The 24,475-nt window shown below is 38.1% G+C and overlaps 1 protein-coding gene and 1 pseudogene across 1 annotated transcript; one reads left to right on the top strand and one right to left on the bottom strand.

Annotated features, from left to right (window-relative positions):
• The first annotated feature begins 8,140 nt into the window (after window positions 1–8,140).
• Window positions 8,141–10,670, top strand: LOC118827270 (histone H2B). Its single transcript, XM_036598562.1, has one exon. It carries the CDS (start codon window positions 8,153–8,155, stop codon window positions 8,525–8,527), a length of 375 nt encoding a protein of 124 aa, XP_036454455.1. The 5' UTR covers window positions 8,141–8,152; the 3' UTR covers window positions 8,528–10,670.
• A 2,126-nt stretch (window positions 10,671–12,796) lies between these two features.
• On the bottom strand, window positions 12,797–16,608 carry LOC118827259 (annotated as a pseudogene).
• Window positions 16,609–24,475: the final 7,867 nt, after the last annotated feature.

The raw sequence follows: 24,475 nt of genomic DNA, 5'->3' as shown, positions 1-24,475 counted from the left end.
TTGGACTTCACAAGTTTATATCATTACTGCAATAAACGTATGGAATACCCCACCGGACACCCGACGGTGATCGTGACTGATTTTAAAGACATCAGGGAGTACTTTGGCATCGCCATAGTCAAAATCTACCCTCCCAAGAAATCTTTTCCACCCCGTGTTGTCTTTTAGATGTGATAAACTAAACAAATTAGTTTTCACCCTTTGTAGAACCTGCGCGGAGGAGGAGGCCGAGGACGCGTGTCGACATTCGGAAGAAGAGAGAGCCATAACGGGTGTTTATTGCACGGAGGAGATCAAAAGGAGTTTAAACCACGGCTACACGATCGGGAAAGTGTACTAGGTTTGGCACTTTGAACAAAAGTCCCGTGATCTGTTCGCAGGATACATCGATTTACATTTGAAAAACAAGGTGGAAGCCAGCAGCTTCCCCCCGGGCGTGAACACGACGCTGAGAAAAATGACTATTTGTTTAAGTTTAAGCGACAGAAGGTGTCGAACTGGATATGTCAAAAATCGGATTTAACCCCGCTCGAAGGAGTGTTAGCAAACTGTTTCTGAACGCTCTCTGGGGGAAATTTGGACAGAGAACGAATCGGATGAACACGGAATTAATAACGGAGCCTCGTGACTTTTTAGAACTGATGTTTTGCAAACATAAACGCATTTCTTATTTTACCTTTATTAACGACGACGTCGCTTTGGTGCAGTGGCTGTACAAAAAGGATTATTTGCAAAAACCCGTGGTTTCTAACGTATTTGTAGCCGTTTTCAAGGCGGCTTACGGACGATTAAAACTGTATGATTTACTAGAAAAAATTACAAAAGCGGGTGTTATATTTTGATACGGATTCTGTCATATTCACGGAAAAACCGGGGGAATACACTCATCCCACGGGTACATTTTCATGTTTTTTTCATTAAAACATCATCTCATATTTTCAACTCTTTTAATATGTTTTTTCTTGTGTGTGTTTGAATAAACATTTTTTAAAGCGTAGCGATTTTATTGAAATATATAATCACACAGACGTTAAAAGATCATTTTGTAATCATTTATTGATAACATCACAACGGTAAACACAACTTTGTACGCCGTGTACAATATGACAGTAAGAATCTATCTGCAGCAAACTTTTTACATATTTTTTAACCAAGCGATCATTTTCTCGTAAATCTGGGGGTATAAGAGTTTAGGACTTGTGAAAACGTGAGGCCCTCTTATACGCTGTTTTAGAAAATACACGCAGTGATGACCGCACGCGTCGGACGTATAGTCTTGTACTTGCCCAGCGTTACACAACCTCGTCGTGAATTATTTTTTAGAAAAAGCATGATGTAACTGGGGAAAATTCAGAGTCCGGAGGAAACCCGTAGGAATCAAAAAATTCGGCATTACCATCTGACAGAATTAAAACAGCCAACCAGTGTTCTCCCAGGTCGTGTGTGGGGGTGGGAGTTAACAACATAACCGGACGGAGGTGCGTGGTTTAACACCCACGGCAGTTGATCGCAGGGGAATATGCCTCTGAATCCTCGGGCGCATCGCATGGCTTTAGCGATCTGTCTGGTGTCCATTTTTTCAAAAAAAATTCAATATATAGGCTAACAGTAAGTGAGCCCCATTGCACTTAGTTGCCATAAAGATGTGCTAAGTCAATACGATTTAAGTGATTTTTAAATAACATTTTAGAATATTTTTACAAATTTTCTCTATTCATCACATGATATTTCTATAATTTTTCTTTGAGGATCATATAATTCTTTTTTTAATTCTACATTGAGTTCTACATAGAACATTTTTGTTAATTTCCTACATTCATATAAAAATTGTAACTGTTCCTAATAAATTACACAAATGTACTTAAAAATTCTGTAGGTGTTAAAAATGGCCAAACATTTCTGTAATGTTATAGAAACATTATGTAATTTTAACTCAAAATTACATAATTTTTCTATATTTTTTTTACTTAAGCAAAATAAGGGGGTTATTTAAGTCTAATATGCACGTGGAAAAAATGGCATTCATTTATCTAGAATTTCAAAATAATTTCATACATCGTCTAACAGTGAGTATGCCTCACTGCACTTCTGCAGCATAAAGATCCTCAGTATATAACCCCATCCCTAATCCAGCAATTAAAAAACATTTCTATAAATGTTCTGTATAAACATTGAACAATTTTGTAAATTTTCTACATAGACATAGAACAGTTCTGTAACTTTCATATAAACACATAGAACATTTTCGTAAATTTTCTCTATAGACATATAAGAATTTTATAAATTATTTGTAATTATTGAAAATTTCCATATCTAGGCTAAAAGTAAGGCCCATTGCAATTCCTCACCATAAATATCTTCAGTATATAACCCTAACCATAATCCACCTATTATTTAACAGTTATGTACATTTTGTATATAGTCATAGAACAATTCCATAAATTTTCTATTTAGACATAGAACAGTTCGGTAACTTTCCTAGAAAGAAATTAAACATTTCTGTAAACTTTCTACATAGAAATAGAAGAGTTTTATAATTTATCTAGAATTTGAAAATAATTTCATAGCTTGGCTAAGAGTGAGTAAGCCCCACTGCACTTCCTCACCATGAAGATCTTCAGTATATAACCCTAAGCCTAATTCAGCTATTAAATAACATGTCTGTACATTTTATGTATAGACAAAGAACAATTTCTTAAATTTTCTATATAGACCTGGAAGAGTTCTGTAAGTTTCCTATAAAGAAATAGCATATTTCTGTAAACTTTCTACATAGAAATAGAACAGTTCTATAATTTATTTAGAATTTCAAAATCATTTCAGAGCTCGGCTAAGAGTAAATAAGCCCCACTGCACTTCCTCACCATAAAGATCTTCAGTAAATAACTGTAATCCAGCTATTATATTACATTTATGTATTTTATTACATAGACGTAGAACAATTCTGTACATTTTCTATATAGATGTAGAAAAAAATATTTATTTTTTCTTAAATTATTAAATATTTCAATATATAGGCTAACAGTGAATGAGCCCCATTGCACTTACTCACCATAAATATTTGCCAAGTCAATATGATATAAGTAATTTTTAAACAACATTTTTGAATATTTTTACAAATTTTATCTATTTATCACATGATAATTCTATAATTTTTCTTTGAGAATGATATGTATATATATTTTTAATTCTACATAGAACCTTTTTGTAAATTTTCTACATTCATATAAAAATTGTAACTATCCCTAATAAATTACACAAATGTACTTGAAAATTCTGTAGGTGTTAAAAATTACCAAACATTTCTATAACATTATAGAAACATTATGTAATTTTAAGTGAACATTTCATAAATTTACCTGAAAATTACGTAATTTTTCTATGTTTTTTTTTTCGCGCACGTTAGACTAAAATAACCCCCTTATTTTTCTTGCTTAGGTAAAAAAAATTGATAGAAAAATTACGTAATGTTGAGATAAAATTACGTAATGTTGAGAATTACATAATTTTTAGATAAATTGCATAATTTTCAGTCATATTTACATGATTTCGAGTCAAAATTACATGATCTTTCTACAATGTTATATTCAGTAATTCTTAGACATGCAGAAATTTTAAAGATAATTACATAATATTAACATGACAACAGAGCACTTTTGTAAGCTTTCTTGAAGCACTTTATGACTTTGTAGACTTTCTGTGTAAATACAGATACACAATTCTGTACATTTTCTATATAGAAATACATCAATTCTTTTACCTTTCTGTAAATACTAAATATTTTCACATCTAAATTAAATATGTGTCAGCCCAATTGCCCTTTGTCACCATAAAGATCTAGTTAGGAAATAATTTGTAAGTAATTTTAAAATTATTTTTTTTAGAAAATTTCTGTTAAGATTCTTTACAGAGATAGAACAATTCTGTAATTTATCTGTTATTGTTAAATATTTCCATATTCAGGCTCACAGTGAGTAAGTGTCACTGGACTTACTCACCATAAAGGCTTTCATTAAATAACCCTACCCCTAATCTGGCTATTATGTAACATTTCTTTCATTTTTTTCTATTGACATAGAAAAATTATGTGAAGTTTCTCTGTAGACATAGAACATATCTGTGTGGACATAGTAGAATTCTATAATTTGTCGATTTATTAAATATTTCCATATCCAGGCTAACAGTGAGTAAGCCCCACTGCACTTCCTCACTATAAAAATCTTAAGCAAATAACCCTAACCCTAATCCAGCTATTATATAACGTTTCTGAAAATGTTTCTGAAACGTTTCCAGTATAGACATAGAACAATTTTGTAAATTTGCTATGTAGACATAGAACAGTTCTGTATGGTCCTATCATGACATAGAACATTTCTGCAAATTTTCTTTATAGACATATTTTGTATTTTGAATTTTGTAATCTGTAATTCAAAAAATGTAGAAATCTAGAAGGAGAAGAAATAGAAGAAATTAGGTTTTTTTTGGCATTCTATGTCTATATGGCATTTTTTCTGTGCAAGTATTAGGCTGAAATAACCCCTTTATTTATTTATTTTTTTTGCTTAAGTTTGGAAATTTGTAGAAAAATTACATAATTTTGAGTTAAAATTATGTAATATTTTATTTAAAAAGCGATGAAATTTTTTTGAAATTCAAGATAAATTAAAGAACTATTTTATTTCTACGTAGACAATTTAAGGAATTGTTCTGTGTCTATACATAAAATGTACAGAAATGTCATACAATAGCTGGATTAGGGTTAGGGTTAGGAGAATGGCTAATTATAGGTCCCACATAAGGGTTGGGTTAGGTTTTGGATTGATTTTAAATTGGGATTTGTGGTTAGTATTGGAACAAGGCTTAAATTTCAGACCAGAGGTAGGGTTAGGAATACGACAAGGGTTAAACTCAAGGCCAGAGCTAGGGTTAGGTGTAGGAGAATGGTTAAATATAGGTCCAAAATAAGGGTTGGAATTAGGTTTTGGATTGATTTTAAGCTGGGATTTGTGGTTAGTATTGTAACAAGGCTTAAATTTCAGAAAAATGGCAGGGTTAGGAATACGACAATGGTTAAACCCAAGGCCGGAGCTAGGGTTTTTTCTTAATAAGAAAGTTACAGAATTCTTCTATGTCTATATATTTACAGAAATGTTGGCACAGAAAAATGCAATAGAAAAATTACGTAATTTTTAGATGGCGTTTTTTCTGTGTCAGTATTAGGCTGAAATAACTCCTTTATTTATTTATTTTTTTTGTTTAAGTTTGGAAATTTGTAGAAAAATTACATAATTTTGGGTTAAAATTATATAATTTTTATTTAAACACAGTTGTTTCACTTATAGGCCTATTTATTTATTATTAGATTAAAAGACAAATAATGATGAAAATTGATTACCATGAAAGCATATTTACTATTATTAGGTAAATAATTGAATCGCCTAATTACACTATTTCTGTGCACCAGTGAACTGCATTTGTTATCAGAAAACTATAATATTGATTAAAATTTAACTTGTTAAGGATTCTCGGAGGTTGTGACTTCCTACAGACAACATAGTACTGATTACTTTTGCTGTCTCGTCAACGTTGTCACAACTTTCTGAGGAATTATATTTCAACGTTGTGACAACGTAGAGAGCACCACTGACACCAGACAACGTTGTGGGCACCAAAACAGTAACGTTACGTGGTCACGATGTAACTGTGTTTTGTAGTATACTGCCCTCAGAGGACATTTCAATAAATAAAACTACAATGAGCCCAAGAGAGTCGCCAAGTCTCCCAAGAAAGCCAAGTAGCTGGCTGCCCCGAAGAAAGCGGCCAAGACCCCGAAAAAACCAAAGGCAGTCAAGCCCAAAGCGAGAGGGGGTAGCAGCATACAATGGACTGGCATGTTATGTTTTTCTGCCAGCGTCATGAAAGGAAGTGACGTTTAACGTGCCACTGACATATTCCGGACGCATGTGGAATATGCCACTCTCTCAGAAGAACATATTCGAGTGTTAGCGGACTTTCTCGTACATTGTTGAAATTATTAATGTATTACACGTTTAAGTGATGTGTAAAACGATATATTTCACAAACATTTGATGTATACACAGTTGTTAAGCATATTTAACTCCTATTGGTTTGCAGCTTTAGTGCTTTTAACCAACGAAAGTTAGGCTAAAGGGCTAAGGCTAGCTGGGCTAGCAGTGTAACGCCGCTAAGTAGAATATACTTGATTCGAGTGGAATATGCCAGTGTTTACGTTAGTCTAATAAATATTTTACTTAACTAATATGCCACTGCTGAGCAACAATATTTTATTCACTGGCATATTAAACTCAGCAGTGGCATATTTCGCTCAAGGCGGCTCCCAAGACGAATTAAACGTATCGTTTACCTTTACGTCCTGTTTCCCCCACTCCTCGCAGTGTTTACCAAGCACTACGAGCACAAAAACAACTTTTTGTGATAATAATAACAGCACCGAACGTGTAGTTTAACTATTGATTTGCAGATCAGAGGAAGCAACAACACTGAACCTGAAAGTACAAGAACAAGAGATATTTTCTTATGTGCAAATACTGTTACTGAGTGACTTCTTGAATTGTGTTTGCGAGGCTGCATAAAGAAAATGGGAATTGGCGCCCAAGCTTCATCCATGACATATGCATGACAGCCGTAGCATTTATTTCCTACATAAACTTTCTCATATATGTGAACATATATATATATATATATATATATATATATATATATATATATATATACACACACTTTGGTATTATATTATTTTTATAGACTTCTTACCTCATAGCAGTGTGTTTCCTTACATCTGAAGCAGCCTTGATGGAACCCACTTTGTCTCGCAAATATGAAATATTTTCTTAAATTAAGATGAATTGTATTGCAATTTTGTTTATTTATTTATTTATTTATTTATTTCCCTGTCGTTTTATCTTTTGTACTTTGGACAATTTTTGACGTTTCGAATGAAAGTAACATGCGATTTAGAAGGCTGTGAAATGCTACTACTAACAATAGTATTGGTAATGGTATAGTTATAATAACACGAGTGTTATTTATTCGATTTATTCCATCGTGTGTGACGTTTTCTCTGTAATCTTTGTATCGTCTGTTGAGCGCGGCTCCGCCTCCAGTGCCTTGGCTTCAACTAGGTCCTGTAGCGGAGCATAAGAGGCGCGTATGGTGGCCTTGGGTTTCATTGATTCGCTTTCGTCGACTGAGCGAGCAAACGGAGACAATGTCTGGTCGAGGAAAGGGTGGTAAGGGTCTTGGCAAAGGTGGCGCGAAGCGTCACCGTAAGGTGCTCCGCGACAACATCCAGGGTATTACCAAGCCGGCTATACGCCGTTTAGCTCGTCGTGGCGGTGTCAAGCGTATTTCGGGTCTGATCTATGAGGAGACCCGCGGTGTACTTAAAGTGTTCCTGGAGAACGTGATCAGGGACGCCGTTACCTACACCGAGCACGCTAAGAGGAAGACCGTCACCGCTATGGATGTGGTGTACGCCTTGAAGCGTCAGGGACGCACCCTGTACGGCTTCGGCGGTTAAACGCTCGACTCGACCAACTCTAAACCCAACGGCTCTTTTAAGAGCCACCCACATACCCACCGAAAGAACCTTTCCTGTATGCGCTGTTCAGTAGTAATGAAAACGGCAGACTTTACATTATGACGCTGTAATATTTGTTCTTTAACTTCAAAACAACCATAGAGTACCTTTAGTCTAATGTCAAAACAACCGGAGAGGGAGTTGGGTAGAACGTTGAAATTAGTTGACGGTCCCCAAAAGTGTATACAATTGTATATTTCATGCGCTATCGTGAGATGGGCGTATAGCTTCTATACATGCTTGTCTGTGTGTGTAATGAATAAACTTGATAGGGATAAATGTATTGTACAGGAAACTGTGGGCTAAGAATGCGCGGGAAGGTTAACAAAGGGAAAGTCTTTAGCCGGGGGGAGGGGGAGAAGGAGGAGGAGTTGGGCAAGTTGTCTACCAAGCGAGCCGTCGATTGTTGTCCAATGATCGTTTGACAGCATTCAGAGGGCAGAGCTTATTACACTTTGAATTTCAGAGTCTAATTAAGCCGGGTGCCGGCAGTTCCTTCTTATTCTTCAGTCGTATTCGAAGAGGAGAACAATGCCTGAGCCAGCGAAGTCCGCTCCGAAGAAGGGATCCAAGAAGGCCGTGACTAAGACGGCTGGCAAAGGAGGCAAGAAGCGCAGAAAGTCCAGGAAGGAGAGCTATGCTATCTACGTGTACAAGGTGTTGAAGCAGGTTCACCCAGATACTGGTATTTCTTCCAAGGCGATGGGCATCATGAACTCATTCGTCAACGACATCTTCGAGCGCATCGCCGGTGAGTCATCTCGTTTGGCTCATTACAACAAACGCTCAACTATCACCTCCAGAGAGATCCAGACCGCCGTGCGTCTGCTTCTTCCCGGTGAGCTGGCCAAGCACGCCGTGTCAGAGGGTACCAAGGCCGTCACCAAGTACACTAGCTCTAAGTAAGAAGTGAGTAAGTGTTTTTCAAACCCAACGGCTCTTTTAAGAGCCACCCACGTTTTCGCAGAAGGAGCGTTTTTCTTTTGTGTCTGTTAAAGAAACACGATGTTCATTTGGAGAAAATGTAACGCAAGTTTCTGTTGTGTTTGAGTCCGTTTTCCCGCGAAATTTCTTAGTCTGCCTGTAGTTACTCTGTTGCTCGTGTCACACATCACGCCTGTAGCGTAATCGTGACTATAAATCATCTACATATAAATTATTTTCATTTTCTATCAATATTACCCCGTTTCACGACGCGCTGTACTACAATCCCCAGCACGCACTGCAGCATAGTGTGCGTAATGTAGCTTATTGTAATGTGCATAATGTGTACTGTAGCCTATTTTATTTTTTAATATTTTGTGTTCGTTATGTAGTATTTCAAGGTTCACTAAAACTGCCTTTATTTTGATGTTGGTGTTTTGGCATGTTTTAAATAATCAATAGCCAGCTCGGGATATGGCAAAATGTTTGAGATTTTTTTTTTAATGTTGCCGTTTTAGTGGTCGAGTTTGACACCCCTGCTCTATTGTGTGGTTAGTGGTATGTAATGTACTGAAATGTTATATGAATGTATAAGTGCATACACACAGAAAATGTAGAGAGGCCTCTTTTAGTTATGCTTCTAAACTGTGGAACTCAGTTTCACCTTTTATTAGAGAGTCAAGTTCAGTGCACACTTTTAGGAAACATCTATTTTTTTCCCTTTTCTGCCTTTACATGCATGTGTATTTATGAATAAAAAATGGGGGCACAGTTATGTATGTTTGTATTAATAAGAGCTGCTTATTTACATATTCTGTTAATATTCTTGTGTGTGTGTTTTATGCATTTGAAGGCTTTCCAGAGTGGAGTCAGAAGGGGCCTGTGTGTGTGTGTGTGTGTGTGGGACAAAAGAAAAGAGGCATGAATTGGCATAAAATAAAATATTACTAATAAATGAATAAACAAATAAACGTTATGGTACATATCTTGCAGAGGTGTGCTGAACTTGGAGTGAGCAAAGGTCTGTGATGCAGAGCCAGGCATTAGGCTCATGATGCCGTTAGCATAAGGAAAAGTAGGCCTTAGGCTAATGCTAAAGTGGCAGTGAGTACAGATAGGTTAAGAGCTAAGCCTTAGGCTATTGCTGATGGTGGAGTAGGCCAAAGTAGTTTTACATAGCTTTATCACTAAGCTTCTGACTTAAAAGTAGACACTAAAGTAGTCAGAGTAAGTTGAGGTAGCTGTGGAGCTAGGCCTCAGGCTAATGATGCCATTAGTGTGAAAAAGTAGTTAGTTAGCCAGACCAGACTAGGCTTATAATGAGGTTAGAGTGAGCAGATGTATATTTACATGTAGGCCTCAGGTTTATGGTAAGTTTAGGCTTTTTGTGTTAGAGCTAGGCCACATGTGCACATGATGTAGTTTAAGTAAACGCTACATTTAGAGCAAGGCCTTTGGCTCATGATGACAGAGTAAGGAATAGGATGTGTAACATCTAGGCTTTAATCTTATGAGCAAGCAAAGGTAGGTTTAGATATAATGTGTAAGATGATGTGTAAGATGATGAAACAAAAGGAAGTAAGGGAGCAAGGCATTAGGCTTCTGATGAAGTTACAGAAATAAAAGTAGGCATAGAGCAAGGCTTTGAATTCATGATGTACTTTAAATAAGTAAAAGTAGGCTCAGAGCTAGACATGAAGCTTATAATGTAGAGACATTAAGTAATAGTAAGTGTAGACCTAGGCCTTAGACTTATGATGAAATGAGAGTAAGCAAAGTGGGCTTCTGTCTAGGCCCCAGGCTTATTCTGAGGTTAAAGTAAGTAAAAACCGTTAATGGAAAGGGCTTTTGTCACCTCGTATAGTTATCATGAATGAAAGAAGGTAGGTGAAGGGTGGCTTACAGCTAAGCCTCAGGCTTTCAATGTAGTGAAATAAATAAACTTGAGGCCTATCTATGAGGCTACTTTTGCTTACTCAAACTTTATTGCAGGCCTTATGTCTACACTAATGTCTGCACTATATTGCCAAAAGTATTTGCTCATCTGCCTTCACACGCATATGAACTTGAGTGACATCCCATTCTTAATCCATAGGATTTAATATGATGTCAGCCCACCCTTTGCAGCCATAACAGCTTCAACTCTTCTGGGAAGGCTTTCCACAAGGTTCAGGAGTGTGTTTATGGGAATTTTGACCATTCTTCCAGAAGCGCATTTGTGAGGTCACACACTGATGTTGGACGAGAAGGCCTGGCTCGCAGTCTCCGCTCTAATTCATCCCAAAGGTGTTCTATCGGGTTAAGGTCAGGACTCTGTGCAGGCCAGTCAAATTCTTACACACCAAACTCGCTCATCCATGTCTTTATGGACCTTGCTTTGTGCACTGGTGCACAGTCATGTTGGAACAGGAAGGGGCCATCCCCAAACTGTTCCCACAAGGTTGGGAGCATAAAATTGTCCAAAATTTCTTGGTATGCTGAAGCATTAAGAGTTCCTTTCACTGGAACTAAGGGGCTGAGCCCAACTCCTGAAAAACATCCCCACACCATAATCCCCCCTTCACCAAACTTTACACTTGGCACAATGCAGTCAGACAAGTACCGTTCTCCTGGCAAACCCAGACTCTTCCATCGGATTGCCAGATGGAGAAGCGTGATTCGTCACTCCAGAGAACACGTCTCCACTGCTCTAGAGTCCAGTGGCGGTGCTTTACACCACTGCAATTTCACGACTGGACTTGATGCACAGGTGGCATCCTATCACAGTACCACGCTGGAATTCACTGAGCTCCTGAGAGCAACCCATTCTTTCACAAATGTTTGTAGAAGCAGTCTGCATGCCTAGGTGCTTGGTTTTATACACATGTGGCCATGAAAGTGATTGGAACACCTGAATTCAATGATTTGGATGGGTGAGTGAATACTTTTGGCAATATAGTGTAGCTAGAGAGCTATGCCTTAAGCTTTTGATGAAGTTAGAGTAAGCAATATTATGTTTACACATGTTTATAAATTGTAGTTCTAGAGCTAGGCCATAGCCAAATGATGAAATGAGGATGAATGAAAGGAGGTACATGAGGTAAGAGAAATAAAATTAGGTAAAGAGCTATGCTTTAAGCTCACAATGTACTTGGAATAAGCAAAAGTAGGCCTGGATCTACACATCAGGCTTGTAATATAGACAGATTAAGTAATACTAAGTTAAGAGCTAGGCCTTAGGTTAACAATGAAGTATGTAAAATTATATACAAAAAAAGCCATTAGGCAGACAACGAAATTATAGTAAACAAAAGGAGGCTTAAAGCTATGCCTCAGGCTTATATTGTTGATAGAGTATCTACCAGTAGGTATAGAGTTAGGCCTTAGCCTTCTGAAGAATTTAGTGTAAGCAAACTGAACTTTCCAGCTATATTGTAGTCAGAGTAAGTGATGATAGGTTTAGAGCTAGACTTATGGTGAAGTTAGAGTGAGTAATAGTGCGTAGAAGGTTAGGCTTTAGGCCTGTGATGTAGAAGCAACAGGAGCCTGAAATAGTGAAACACGTCTGAAATAGTGAAACACATAATAGCTTTAGAGCAAAGGCTTATGTTAATGAAGAAGTTAGAGTGAATTGTAAACATCTAAGTAATATTAGGTTTAGAGCTAAGTATTGGGTTTGTGGTGAAGTCAGAGTATGTTTAGGGCAAGGCCTTAGGCATATGAAGTCAGAGTAAGCAAAAGAAGGCTTTGAGCTAGACCTTGAGTGTAGGGTAAGGCTTTAGGCTTCTGAAGAAGTTAGAGTGAACAAAATGAGGTTTCCAGCTGGGCCTCAGGCTTACAATGTAGACAGAGTACGTGATAGAACAGCTGAGCAGGATAGATTGGAGATGGGAATAGAAGTCCTTATCTCATGTCACAGTGCACTTCTCAAGGAACAATCAAGTATCCAAGTATCTCCAAGTATTCTCCAAGTATCACAAAGAACACCAAGAGACCTTAAAGCCTCTGTAAACAGCAATGGAAAGTTCATGGAATTGTAGTTTGGCCTGCATGCAACTTTATGCGTAGCTCAGGCACATGTAGGCCTTACTCAGGTCTATTGGACTGTTGATGTTCTTTGTGATGCTTAGAGGATGACTGTTCCTTGAAAAGTGCACTGTGACATGTAAAAAGGACTTCTATTCCCATCTCCAATGTCAATCAGAAAGCTTGATGTTTTGCAGTCCTTTGTACTCTGGTGTCTCCTTTACAACCCACAGTTTCACAGGGAAGACAAAGTGGCACTTTTATTGCAAAAAGCTTTAAGTAGTATGTGTAGGAATCAAAGGAGCCAAGAACATTGTCAAATGTTTGTCAAAATATCCATCACTGCATCAGAAACACTATCCTAGCTTAGACATACTAGACATTTTATTATAGTAATCAATATCTATTGAATGCAGAGCTTTTTTGATCGTTTCCAATATACACTACAAATGAAACTCATTCTGGGTAGAAGATGCAGTACTGCACCTTCTCACTGTGTGTATGAGCTGTAGGCTTAACTTGGTGTTTGGGACAGGAAAAAAAAATTGATTTTATGCTCATGTTCTAGAAACAGTGTAAAACAATAGGTGGATTTCCCCTAAAAACAGTTTGAAATCTGGGCTGGAAGCACCATTTCTTGGAGACCTGTACTCCCAGAATGTGTTGTGGTTACACTCATTACCATTTCCACCACTGCTCTTAGTGCACTTGTGTGTCATCACAGTCTTTGAACGCCTGAAACTCTTCCCACAATCTGAGCAGTGATATGGCTTCTCTCTTGTATGAACATGCTGGTGTTGAAGGAGAGTACTCAGTCAATTAAAACTCTATCCACAGTCTGAGCGGTGTATGGCTTCTCTCTTGTATGAATGCGCTGGTGTTTATTGAAACTACTCGGTACAGTAAAACTCTTCCCACACTCTGAACAGTAATACAGCTTCTCTCCTGTGTGTGTGCGCTGGTGTTCCTGGAGATGACCCTGTTGATTAAAACTCTTCCCACACTCTGAGCAGTGATACAGCTTCTCTTCTGTGTGAATTAGCTGGTGTCGTTGGAGATTACTCTGTACACTAAAACTCTTCCCACACTCTGAGCAGTAATATGGTTTCTCTCCTGTGTGGATGCGCTGATGTGCATTGAGTGTACTGTGTACAGTAAAACTCTTTCCATACTCTGAGCAGTAATACGGCTTCTCTCCTGTGTGAATGCGCCGGTGTATTTTGAGATTACTCTGTAGCGTAAAACTCTTTCCACACTCTAGGCAGAAGTGTGTTCTCTCCTTGCTGCATTTCAGTGTTTGTCTGTTAGACTTATTTGTTTGGAGGGAACCAGATGACATTTGCGGAGTACTGGAACGTCTTCTGGATGCCATATTCTTATATTTAACCTGTTTCAACAGCTTAAATTCCTATTGATGTTATGTCCTCATGTGTTTATGGAAACACATTTAAGCTGAGTAGGGAAGTGCAGGAGAAGACTTCATACAGGACATCATTTATTTCTAGAAGAAAAAGAAAAAAAGAAAATAAGAAAATTTAAATTTAATATGCAACAAAAGTATGAAGTGGAGCACTCATGATCCAAATTATAAATGCTTCACTTACATCACCTGGCAGAAAGTGTCAAGAAAGAATAAAATTCTATCTGTGGAAAAACCAATTATCCACTTACTCAAATTCTTCTAATAGACATATAGGCCACTGAAGCCTGGGGCTAAGCTAGATTGCTTCATGGCAAAAATGACTGGGATTGTCTGAACACCGCCACCATTATTCCAAACTCAATATGTTCTATCTTATGTACCTTTTTTTAGCTGAATGTTACTGGATCCTCTGCTTTACAAGGTCATTATATTGGCTACATGCATTTTTTTATAAGGTCTGGAAGCTTATTTGACTCATAAAGCCAGGGGTCAGCAACCCAAATGTTAAGAAGAGCCATTTTGTCCTTTCAACAAAAATCAAACCATCTTGGGAGCCACAACATTTTATGTCCATTTTATTGTTGTTTTAACATTTTACAATCTTGGCTGTAAATGTCTCAGTATGTGCTAATGTACTAGTATAGGCCAAAAAATTTAATAATATTTAATAAACGAAAACGCAGACTTACTCTGCTCTGCTTTAGGCTTTAGCTCAGCTATAGTTACTTTTCTCGCATCTCCAGCAGAAAACTTTTCTGCAAAAGTGGAATAGTTTCTTGTAAAATGTCTCTCAACGTTTGAATTTTTTTACAAGGCTGAAGTCAGCTTCTCATTCACCAGCTTTTTGATTGAATTTACCTGTTCCACCTTAAATTGTGCCTGAAGCACCAGAATGTAACTGCTGCAAGGGTCTGGCTGCAGACATGCACTCTCAGCCTGACATGCACCGCCAGCCTATTGATGATGTCAGTGCACGCTCTGCCACAATGGTGTTTTTGTCGGCTTTATGAGGAAAAACATGGAACCACATACTGCTGGGCAACAAAAGTTACACTGAATGTATATTAACGTCATATTGATAATAAGGTAATTAAAATTTCAAAATAAAGCCTACCACGATGATATGACATGAATGTCGGGTTTATTCACAGAAAAAACAAAGGCTACCGCTGAAACGCATGAAAGTCATGCTGAAGACGATTAGAACCGGATATCAAAAACTGTAATATTGATTAAAATAGAACTTATTAAAGATTCTAGGAGGTTGTGACAACGTACAGTCAATGTAGTACTGATTATTTTTGCTGTCTCGTCAATATTGTCATAACCTCCTAGAAAGTTGTCAGACAACGTTGTCATAACTTTCTGAAGAATTGAATTTTAACGTTGTGAGCACCAAGACAATGTTGTGGGCACCAAAACAGTACGTTGTCACAACATAAATGTGTTTGCAGGGCCGTTAGGAATAAAACCTAATGGTTTTGCTTCTTAGCAGCAATTGACTTGATGGTTGCAGACCATTAGGAAATGATCAAATCTATGTGGAATCAGTCCCAAAAAACCTGATTAAATAATCAGAATCCTTTACACTGTGACATCAACTCATCAGGAAAACACAGAATACCATTAGCGACTACTGAAAACCACCAGGAACCAACAGACACTTTAATGGATTCTATGATTTTTTTAACAGGGAGGTACATTAAATGTAACTCTCTAGCTGTGTTATAGACGAAAAATGGATTAAGTGATGATATCGCTAAGCAGCAGCAGCCAAAAGTTAACATGCCGTTGGGCTGCTTCTGCCATTGTGGCAGAGAGTGCATGTGCATGTGACGTCACTGGGGCCGAGAGTGCATCTGGCTGAGAGTTTTTCTGCAGCCACACTCTATTGGGGGCTGCAAACGCTTAAGGTGGAACGCGAAAATTCGAAAGAAGAGTCTGGCGAACGAGAAGCTGACTTCAGCTTCGCGACTTTTTAGTGCTTGACAGTTTCTCATTACAGCGTAAACGTACAAGGAAACCAGCTGGAGTGATTATAAATGCCTTATAAATTATAAAGTCCATTCATCTCCACATTATTGATGTTCGTCTCAAATCTTTGTCTTTGCCTTTTCGTTAGCTGCTAGCTAAGCGAGGTTTTCTGCGTTGCTATGGTGACCAGAAGTCTGTGAGCCAATCTTCAGGGTTAAAGAGTGAATTAGCAGTTATAGCTACATTAATTCCAGCATTTAAGACCATTTATTGTTAAAACGGTGTGAGAATGATCAGCAAAGTTTTATTTTACTGCAAAGGAGGATTATTTTATTTTTTACCTAAAAATCTAATTCTGCCGTGGAGCCGCATCAGGGCAGTAAAAGCTACATGTTGCCGACAAGTCCTAAGATAGCAAAAGATTTCTCGAAAGCAAAACAGCATTTTAAGAGCATTAATGAAATAAAGTTTTAAATAAGTAGCCTGTTCAAATCAATCAAATCTTATTTTCAGAACATATGTCTCCAACTGTTTGTCTCAGAATGAATGAAGAACAGTGAGTGTTAAAGTGTCAGACAGCTTCCTACCTTCAATAGTTCAACTCTTGCTTCTGCTCCTCCAACAACACTGTATGAGCGCGGAGGCGTGGACTGCTGACCACAACACAATCTTCTGCTTCTCCGCTTTAGTGCGGTTGGAAAATGTTATAGTTACAGAATTAGCGCCACCACCTGAGCTGGAGTGGCTTCACGCTGGAACCACGCGATCACGGAAACAGGCGGAACGGTCGTTATTTTAAACCCCACCCATATTCAGTCAAGCCCCGCCTCCAGCGCTCTGACTGGGTATCGGTGATGGCTCAAATTCGGGCTGAAAATTAGTGGCTATTAAACAGCGTTTGGAGAAACTATATAATGCAATGAAGAAAATATCGATCCATAACTAACCACAAGAATTCCAACCTGAAAATGCAATAGTTTTAATGGTAATAATATGGTTGGAGAAAAAAAAAAATTCTCAAGTAAAATATGAGGTCAGTTATTTCTCATGGGTTTGATAATGTCAAGAATCTATTAATGCTTTTATGCAAAAATTTGTAACAATTTTTGCATAACTTTTGCATCTCAGAAAGTAGAGTCTGCTCATCTCCTTCCTGTACACAGCCTCTGTATTGGCCCTCCAGTGCAGTTTGTTGTCAAGCAGGACACCTAGGTATTTGTAGGTGTCTACCAGCTCAACGTTCTGATTGATTGTGGTCCTCTTCCTCCTGAAGTCCACCACTATCTCCTTGGTCTTGGTTACACTGAGGAGCAGAGGATTTCACACACACCACTCAACAAAGATGTTCACAGGATCTCTATATTCTCCTTCCTGTGCATCCCTGATGCAACTGACCACCACAGAGTCATCAGAAAATTTCTGAAGGTGGTAGAGGTCTGACCTGTACTGGAAGGTAATCCAAGACCCAGTCAATCAAGGTCCACCTGCATTTTATCCATCTTCTCCCCCAGTATGAGAGATTGGATGGTATTAAATGCACTTGGTAAGTCAAAGAAAGTGATTCTCACTATGGTGTTGTTCTTATCCAAATGGGAATGTGCCTTCTGCAGTAAATGTATGTCTAAGTCTCTGGAGGACTCCAATTCCCAGAATCTCTGAATGATTACATGACTATTATCCCACTCAACCTATCAGAGATCTGCCTCACAGGATTACTGATTCCGTTCACCTGCTCTATGTGTCATATGACCTAGTTAGTATAGTTTATAAGCCCAGGCTTTTAGCTTTAGTGTCGGAAGTGTTTTGTCAGAGTAATCTCCAGAGTATGGGACAAGTTTCAGGCATTCACATTCTGTGACGATACACAAGTGCACTAAGAGCAGTGGTGGAAATGGGCAGTAATGAGTGCAACTTTAGCATATTCTTGTAGTAAAAGTCTGCAGCAGACAGCAGTATAAAGGAATGCAAGACATAAAGCTTATCTGAGTGACGTACTGGTGACCTTCTTTGCTCAATGAATTTTACCAATGTTCCTGAGCCAATCAAAGTCTGCATTGTAATAGTTTTGATTTATAATGATGAATCAATATGTGTTTGCAATTCTTTATGTAGACTGTCTAATTTACATATAATTTGCATAAAAGTGTGATTATTTTGACCAGGTCTGTGTTAGGTGCTGATTTCCTTCTTAAAGCTTTTGTTTAGTTAAGCCTTTGTGAGGTTATATGTGTTTTGTGTTTTTGTGTTAAGCTATTAAGATTATTTTTCTCTTTTTTCTTTATTTTTATTCTTTTAATAATATTTCTTTATGTTCCTGTGAACCTAAAGTCTTATTTTGCTTTATAATCTGTTCTTCTTTTGAAATTCACTGTATGGTGTTCTCTTTAGTTTTTATGGTATATTGCATCACAAATACATTTACTTCAGAATCAGAATCACTTTATTTTGCAAAGTGTGTTGCACATACAAGCAATCTGTCATAGTGACTGCACATATGTAGTCTATTAAACAGAGCAGACAAACACCCAGGCAGTAATAAATATTAAACAGAAAATAAAATAGTGAAAAAATAAATAAAGACAAGGTAGAATAAATAATAAGAGGGTAGACATAAAGCTAACTGCTGAACACGCCTCCCGAAAACTACTGAAATCTCCGCTATCCACTAGCATCTGTTAGCTAACTCCTAACTTCTTACTTTATTGATTTAGAACTTTGCAAATGAAAAATTCCTACAAATGATTCCATACGTATAAAGTTATACAGTACTAGAATCATATTAGAATCGTTGTGTAGATTTATCTGCAGCTAAATTGCTTTTATATTATTGAAAACATTAATTGTAAAGTTTTGAACAGTGTATGTAAGGAGATTTGATCTGCTTCAGCGTTTTGCATTTGACGGCAACGGCTTTTTCTACAGTTCTTCAGCTCCCTGAAAAAGTGTCAGGCTTTAGGAGGCTGGAGTGTCTGAACTGAAATGAACGGTTACTCCAGTGAGCGAAGGAGCTAAGAATCTCCTATATCCTGAAAAGCTTTCTATTTTAAACATTAGCTAGAAATGCAGAAATAATATCAGAATTTGGATGGGAAGTAGTGTAGTATTAAGCCACATTTGCTTCATGTTCATTTGTTTGATAGGCCACTAGTTAAGCAGCTGACTTAATCTACTTCTTATGATATCAAACTTATTTTAATAAAAGTCTTTAACTGAAGTTAATACTGCTTTTGTGGTGAAAGATCCTGCAGAACTGCATCTGCACAATGTACAAGAGTAAAAAAAAACATCAGAGAGAGAGAGAGAGCATTAAATCACATTGAAACTCTTCGAGTGACTCACAACCATAATGTTTTTCTTTATTTTGCTTTCTTTTCTTTTTTTTTCTTTTTAATATTTTTATTTTCTGTGTACTTGTGTGGTCTGTTTAGTATGATACATGTCACTCACTATGACAGATTCCCTGTATGTGTAACATATTCAGTGATTCTGTTAAAGTGATAAAGATGATAAAGTGATTCTGATTCTGAAGTAGTGGACATTGTAAGTCTACATCTGTTATATAGCATGGCAGAATACTTTAAACAGTTGTATTACCAGCCAGTGTTTGCCAAAGACAACTGCGAGGTAAAGCTTATCTGGTGTTTTTATGTAATTTACCACAACATGACAAAGATATTCATTTAGAAATGTATGAAAAAAGCTCATTCATAAATTCTTTTATATAATTTATCACAGAAAACAGAATATAAAATTTGGCACGATTTTTTTTTCAGAATTATAGGAACATAAAAATATATATATAATTTAAAAAATGAATAAAAAGGGAGAAAGACCCTCTGAACAGGTTAACACAGTCACACAAACACACATAATCCACAAATGCTTAATTAAGACAAAAGAAAAAAAAATCAGAAAGAAATCATTAAACTTAAACTCTAAGAGTCAAGCGACAGAGAGAGGGAGAGTGTTGAGAGCACCTGCAGGTGCTTGTTTCCAGACAGCTTGTTGTCTTGCAGTCCTTCATACTCCTGTGTCTCAATTACAGTTAAGGTGTTCACTAATTAAGTAGTTGACTTCTGTGATTCTGCCCAGCACAACAAAACCTCACTGTTGCAGTCTTCAGGATCATATCTCTTTTAATGCAGTCATCACCATGAACACTCCAAACATACAGAAAACATCTCTTAAAAGTTAAAAGGGAAGACAAAAGTGGTATTTTTCATTGCAACTAATATTAACTAGTTAATGTGTAGAAATCAAAGAAGCAAAGAGGGCTTCCAGGAGTCAAAAACACTGTCCATTGTTTGTAAAAACATCCATCGTTGCATCAGAAACTCTATATTAGCTAAATTATACTAAATTAGAAAAGTAACAAAATCTTATTATTGAATGGTGAGCTTCTCAATTGTTTTCAACATATATTACAAAGAAAACTCATTGTTGGGGTGGAGACCACACCTTTCCACTGGGTGTATGGCCTGTAGGCTTGAGTTGGTGTTCAGGACAGGAAATTATATTTCTTTTTATGCACATGCTTTAGAAACAGCATAAAACAACATCATTCCCTCCAGACTTTCCTGCCATAATGGTGTTATGTTTAGTGTACTTGTGTGTCCTCACAGTATTTGAATGCCTGAAATCTTTCCAACACTCTGAGCAGTGATATGGCTTCTCTCCTGTGTGAACGCACTGATGTCGATGGTGAGAACTTGGTTGGGTAAAACTCTTTCCACACTGTGAGCAGTGATATGGTTTAACTCCTTTATGAATGCGCTGGTGTTTTTGGAGAGTACTCTGTAGTGTAAAACTCTTCCCACACTCTGAGCAGTAGTATGGTTTAACTCCTGTGTGAATTTGCTGTTTTTTTTGGAAATTACTCTGTTGAGCAAAACTCTTCCCACACTCCGAGCAATCATATGGTTTAACTCCTGTGTGAATGCGCTGGTGTTGTTGGAGAGAACTCCATTGAATAAACCTCTTGCCACACTCTGAACAGTGATAAAGCATCTCTCCTGCGTGAATGAACTGGTGTTGCTGGAGAGCACTCAGTCGATTAAAACTTGCCCCACACTCTGAGCAGTGATATGGCTTCTCCCCTGTATGAATGCGCTGGTGTAGTTGGAGATGCATCTGTTGATTAAAACTCTTTTCCACACTCTGAGCAGTAGCAAGTTCTCTTCTTGCTTCCCTTTTGTGCTTGTCTGTGAGATGAGCTTTTTTTTAACTCTTTCGTGAATTTTCTGGTGCTTTTGGAGATAACTCTGTTGAGCAAACCTCTTCCCACACCTTGAACAGTCATATGGTTTAACTCCTGTGTGAATGCGCTGGTGTCGTTGTAGAGAACTCCGTTGATTAAAACTCTTCCCACACTCTGAGCAGTGATACGGCTTCTCATCTGTGTGTGTGAACTGGTGTTGCTGGAGAGTACTCTGTCGATTAAAACTCTTCCCACACTCTGAACAGCGATAGGGTCTCTTTCCTGTGTGAATGAGCTGGTGTTGTTGAAGATGACTCTGTCGATTAAAACTCCGTCCACATTCTGAGCAGTGATACGGCTTCTCTCCTGTGTGAATGCGCTGGTGTCGTTGGAGATGACTGTGCTTATTAAAACTCTTTCCACATTCTGAGCAGCAGTGGAGAGTTTTCTTCTTGCTTTGTTTTTGTGTCTGCGATGTCTTCGTGTGTGGGAAACCGGATGATATTTGTTGAGTACTGGAGCTTCTTCTGGATGCCATATTCTTATATTTAACTTGTTTCAGCAGCTTAATATTACTCTAGTTATAATTGCCTGAAATGTTTATGGACATATATTTGTTATGTGTAGGAAAGTGGACACTAGGAGCAGAAGATGACTTAGAAGAGCACGTCAGACATTTCTGGAAAAAGAAAAGAAAAAAGAAAATCTTAAGTCAGCATGTACAGCAATGTGCAACAAAGTACGCTGATCTAAATCACGAATGCTCTAATTACAGAAAGCTGAAAGTGTTATGAACTAGCAGAAAATGTAGAAGAAAGAATAAACTTCCATCTGATGTGGGAAGGCCAATCACCTAATCACTCAAACTTCTCAAATAGACATACAGACCACTGAAATTGTGTCTTCATTCAGCAGTTTGTGTCATGCCCTTATGGGAAATTTCAGGGCTAAGCTGGATTTTATCTATAGCAAAAATGAATTGGATTTTCAAAAATCGCACTCGGTGGTTAACAAAATGGTTTCAAACTAGGTACGTTTTATCCTATGTACATTTTTCCACTGAACATCACTGGATCCTCTGCTTTACAAGGTATTTATACAAGGGGCCAACTTATGAATTTTGCTACAGAGTATAATAAATTATGTGATCAAACCTCTTAGAGTGCCTACACTTTACAGCAATGAGAGCTCATCTAAAAAGCTGACTGAGGATATGAAGCTATAAATAAGTGGCTGTTATAAAGCTGGAGAAGACTATAAAAGATATCTGAATCCATCCTGCTTATAAGTTTTACTATCTGTAGTAGCATTATAAAATGAAAGTTAAGGACAACTATTTAAATCAAGATCTGGAAGATCAAGACAGATCTCTAAAAAAACTGCTTGTAGACTGATTAGATATGCAAAGCAAAACCATATCACTACCAAAGACCTACAGGAATATTTGGCTGGCACGGGAAGATGATGCACACTGGCCTGCTGTGCAGTGTTGTCGCACAAACATTATCTTTAAAAATTATCAGAAGGTAATCTTAACTGTGATGTCATCACAAATGTCAACATCTGAAATATGCAACACAGCTCTTAGATAAACCAGAGGCATTTTGGTATCAAGTGCTGAGGTCTTATGAAACAATTGGCTACAATCACCACAAGGACTGAGAGGGTGCCCAAACTTTTGCACACATCCCCTTTTTTTATTATTATTTTTAACATCAGCACAAGAACTATGTAGCGGGACCTTCACAAAATGGGTTTACATGACCGAACAGCTGTACACATGCCTAAGATCACTCTGTGCAATGCCAAGCATAGACTGGAAAAAGCCACATCGCCACTGCACTCTGGAGCGTTGGAAATGTGTTTCCTGGAGTGGTGAATCACGCTTCACTCTCTGACAGTCTGATGGACGAATTTAGGTTTGGAGGGTGCCAAAAGAACGCTACTTCTCAGAATGCATAGTGATGACAGTAAAGTTTGGTGGAGGAGGGATAATGGTCTGGGGTCGTTTTTTCAGGGTTTGTGAGAAGTAGTGTTAATACTACAGCATACAAAGATATTAATGACTATTTGCTTCCAACTTTGTAGCAACAGTTTGGGAAAGGCCCTTTTCTGTTCCAGCATGACTATACCCCTGTGCACAAGGCAAGGTCCACAAAGACATGATTTGACGAGTTTTGTGTGGAGGAACTCCAGTGGTCTGCACAGAGTGCTGATCTCCATCCCACTTAACACCTTTAGGATGAACTAGAATGTTGATTGTGAGCCAGGTCTTCTTGTTGAACATCATTGCCTGACCTCACAAATGCTTATTTGAGTTAATTATTTAGTTCCCTCAGACACGCTCCAAACATGCCAACCTCTTTAATGCTATTCATTAAAGCTTAGCACCAGGCAGGGGCAGGGACAACTGATTTAGTATGACTAGACATTTCACATTGTGCTTTTGTTTTGTACTACTGTATCACCCTCCTGTCTGAGGGCCTGCGTCGACCAGCGCACGCCAGTGTTTACAGCGCTCTTCACTGGGGCTGTGTGTCATACCTTCCTGTCTCAAATGCTCCCAAACGCTCCACCATAATACCAGTTCCCCAGAAAGCAACCATCACAGGATTGAATGACTAAAGACCCGTTGCCTTGACCTCTGTAGTCATGAACTCGTTTGAGAGACTGGTGCACATCCATCTGAAGAACATCACATCCTGCAAGTTCCTGGGCACAACAATTACTGGGGACCTGAAGTGGGACAGTAACATCAGCTCCATCATCAAGAGAGCCCAGCAGAGGATGTACTTCCTGCGTCAGCTGAGGAAGTTCAACCTGCCCCAGGAGCTGAGCGTTTCTACACAGCCATCATACTGTCCATCATCACCATGTCCATCACAGTGTGGGGTAGCTCAGCCACCAAGCACGACCTCCACATACTGCAGCGCATCATCAGATCTGCAGAGAGGACAATTGGGGTTAAGTTGCCCACATTGCTGGAACTGCATGCCATCAGAACCAGGAAGCGTGCAGAGAAAATCTCTGCTGACTCGTCACACCCCGGACGCCCCCAGTTCCAGCTCCTTCCCTCAGGTCGGCGCTTCAGCCAGATGAAGATCAGGACATCCAGGCTACAGAGAAGCTTCTTCCCACAAGCCATCACTCTCTTAAACAGTTAATTATTACACAAAGACAATATTCCAGCTTCTAATCTGCACTTCTAAAGTATCACACTCAACTCCATCCTCAACTCCTGAAACTACTGTCTCAGACCAGTGTTTATTCTAGCACCTCACTTATCTGCCTTATTGCCCCTCTTATCTGACTGTTCCCTCACTTACCCCTT

This window comes from Colossoma macropomum, unplaced genomic scaffold (genome assembly GCF_904425465.1).
Source record: "Colossoma macropomum unplaced genomic scaffold, Colossoma_macropomum, whole genome shotgun sequence".
NCBI classification, from domain to species: domain Eukaryota; kingdom Metazoa; phylum Chordata; class Actinopteri; order Characiformes; family Serrasalmidae; genus Colossoma; species Colossoma macropomum.
The sequence above is the reverse complement of the archived record's forward strand: the minus strand, read 5'-3'. Positions and strand labels throughout refer to the sequence as shown.

What these genes read in the sequence shown, in the direction of transcription:
- LOC118827270 (XM_036598562.1), top strand. Translation starts at nt 8,153, where the DNA reads ATGCCTGAGCCAGCGAAGTCCGCTCCGAAGAAGGGATCCAAGAAGGCC.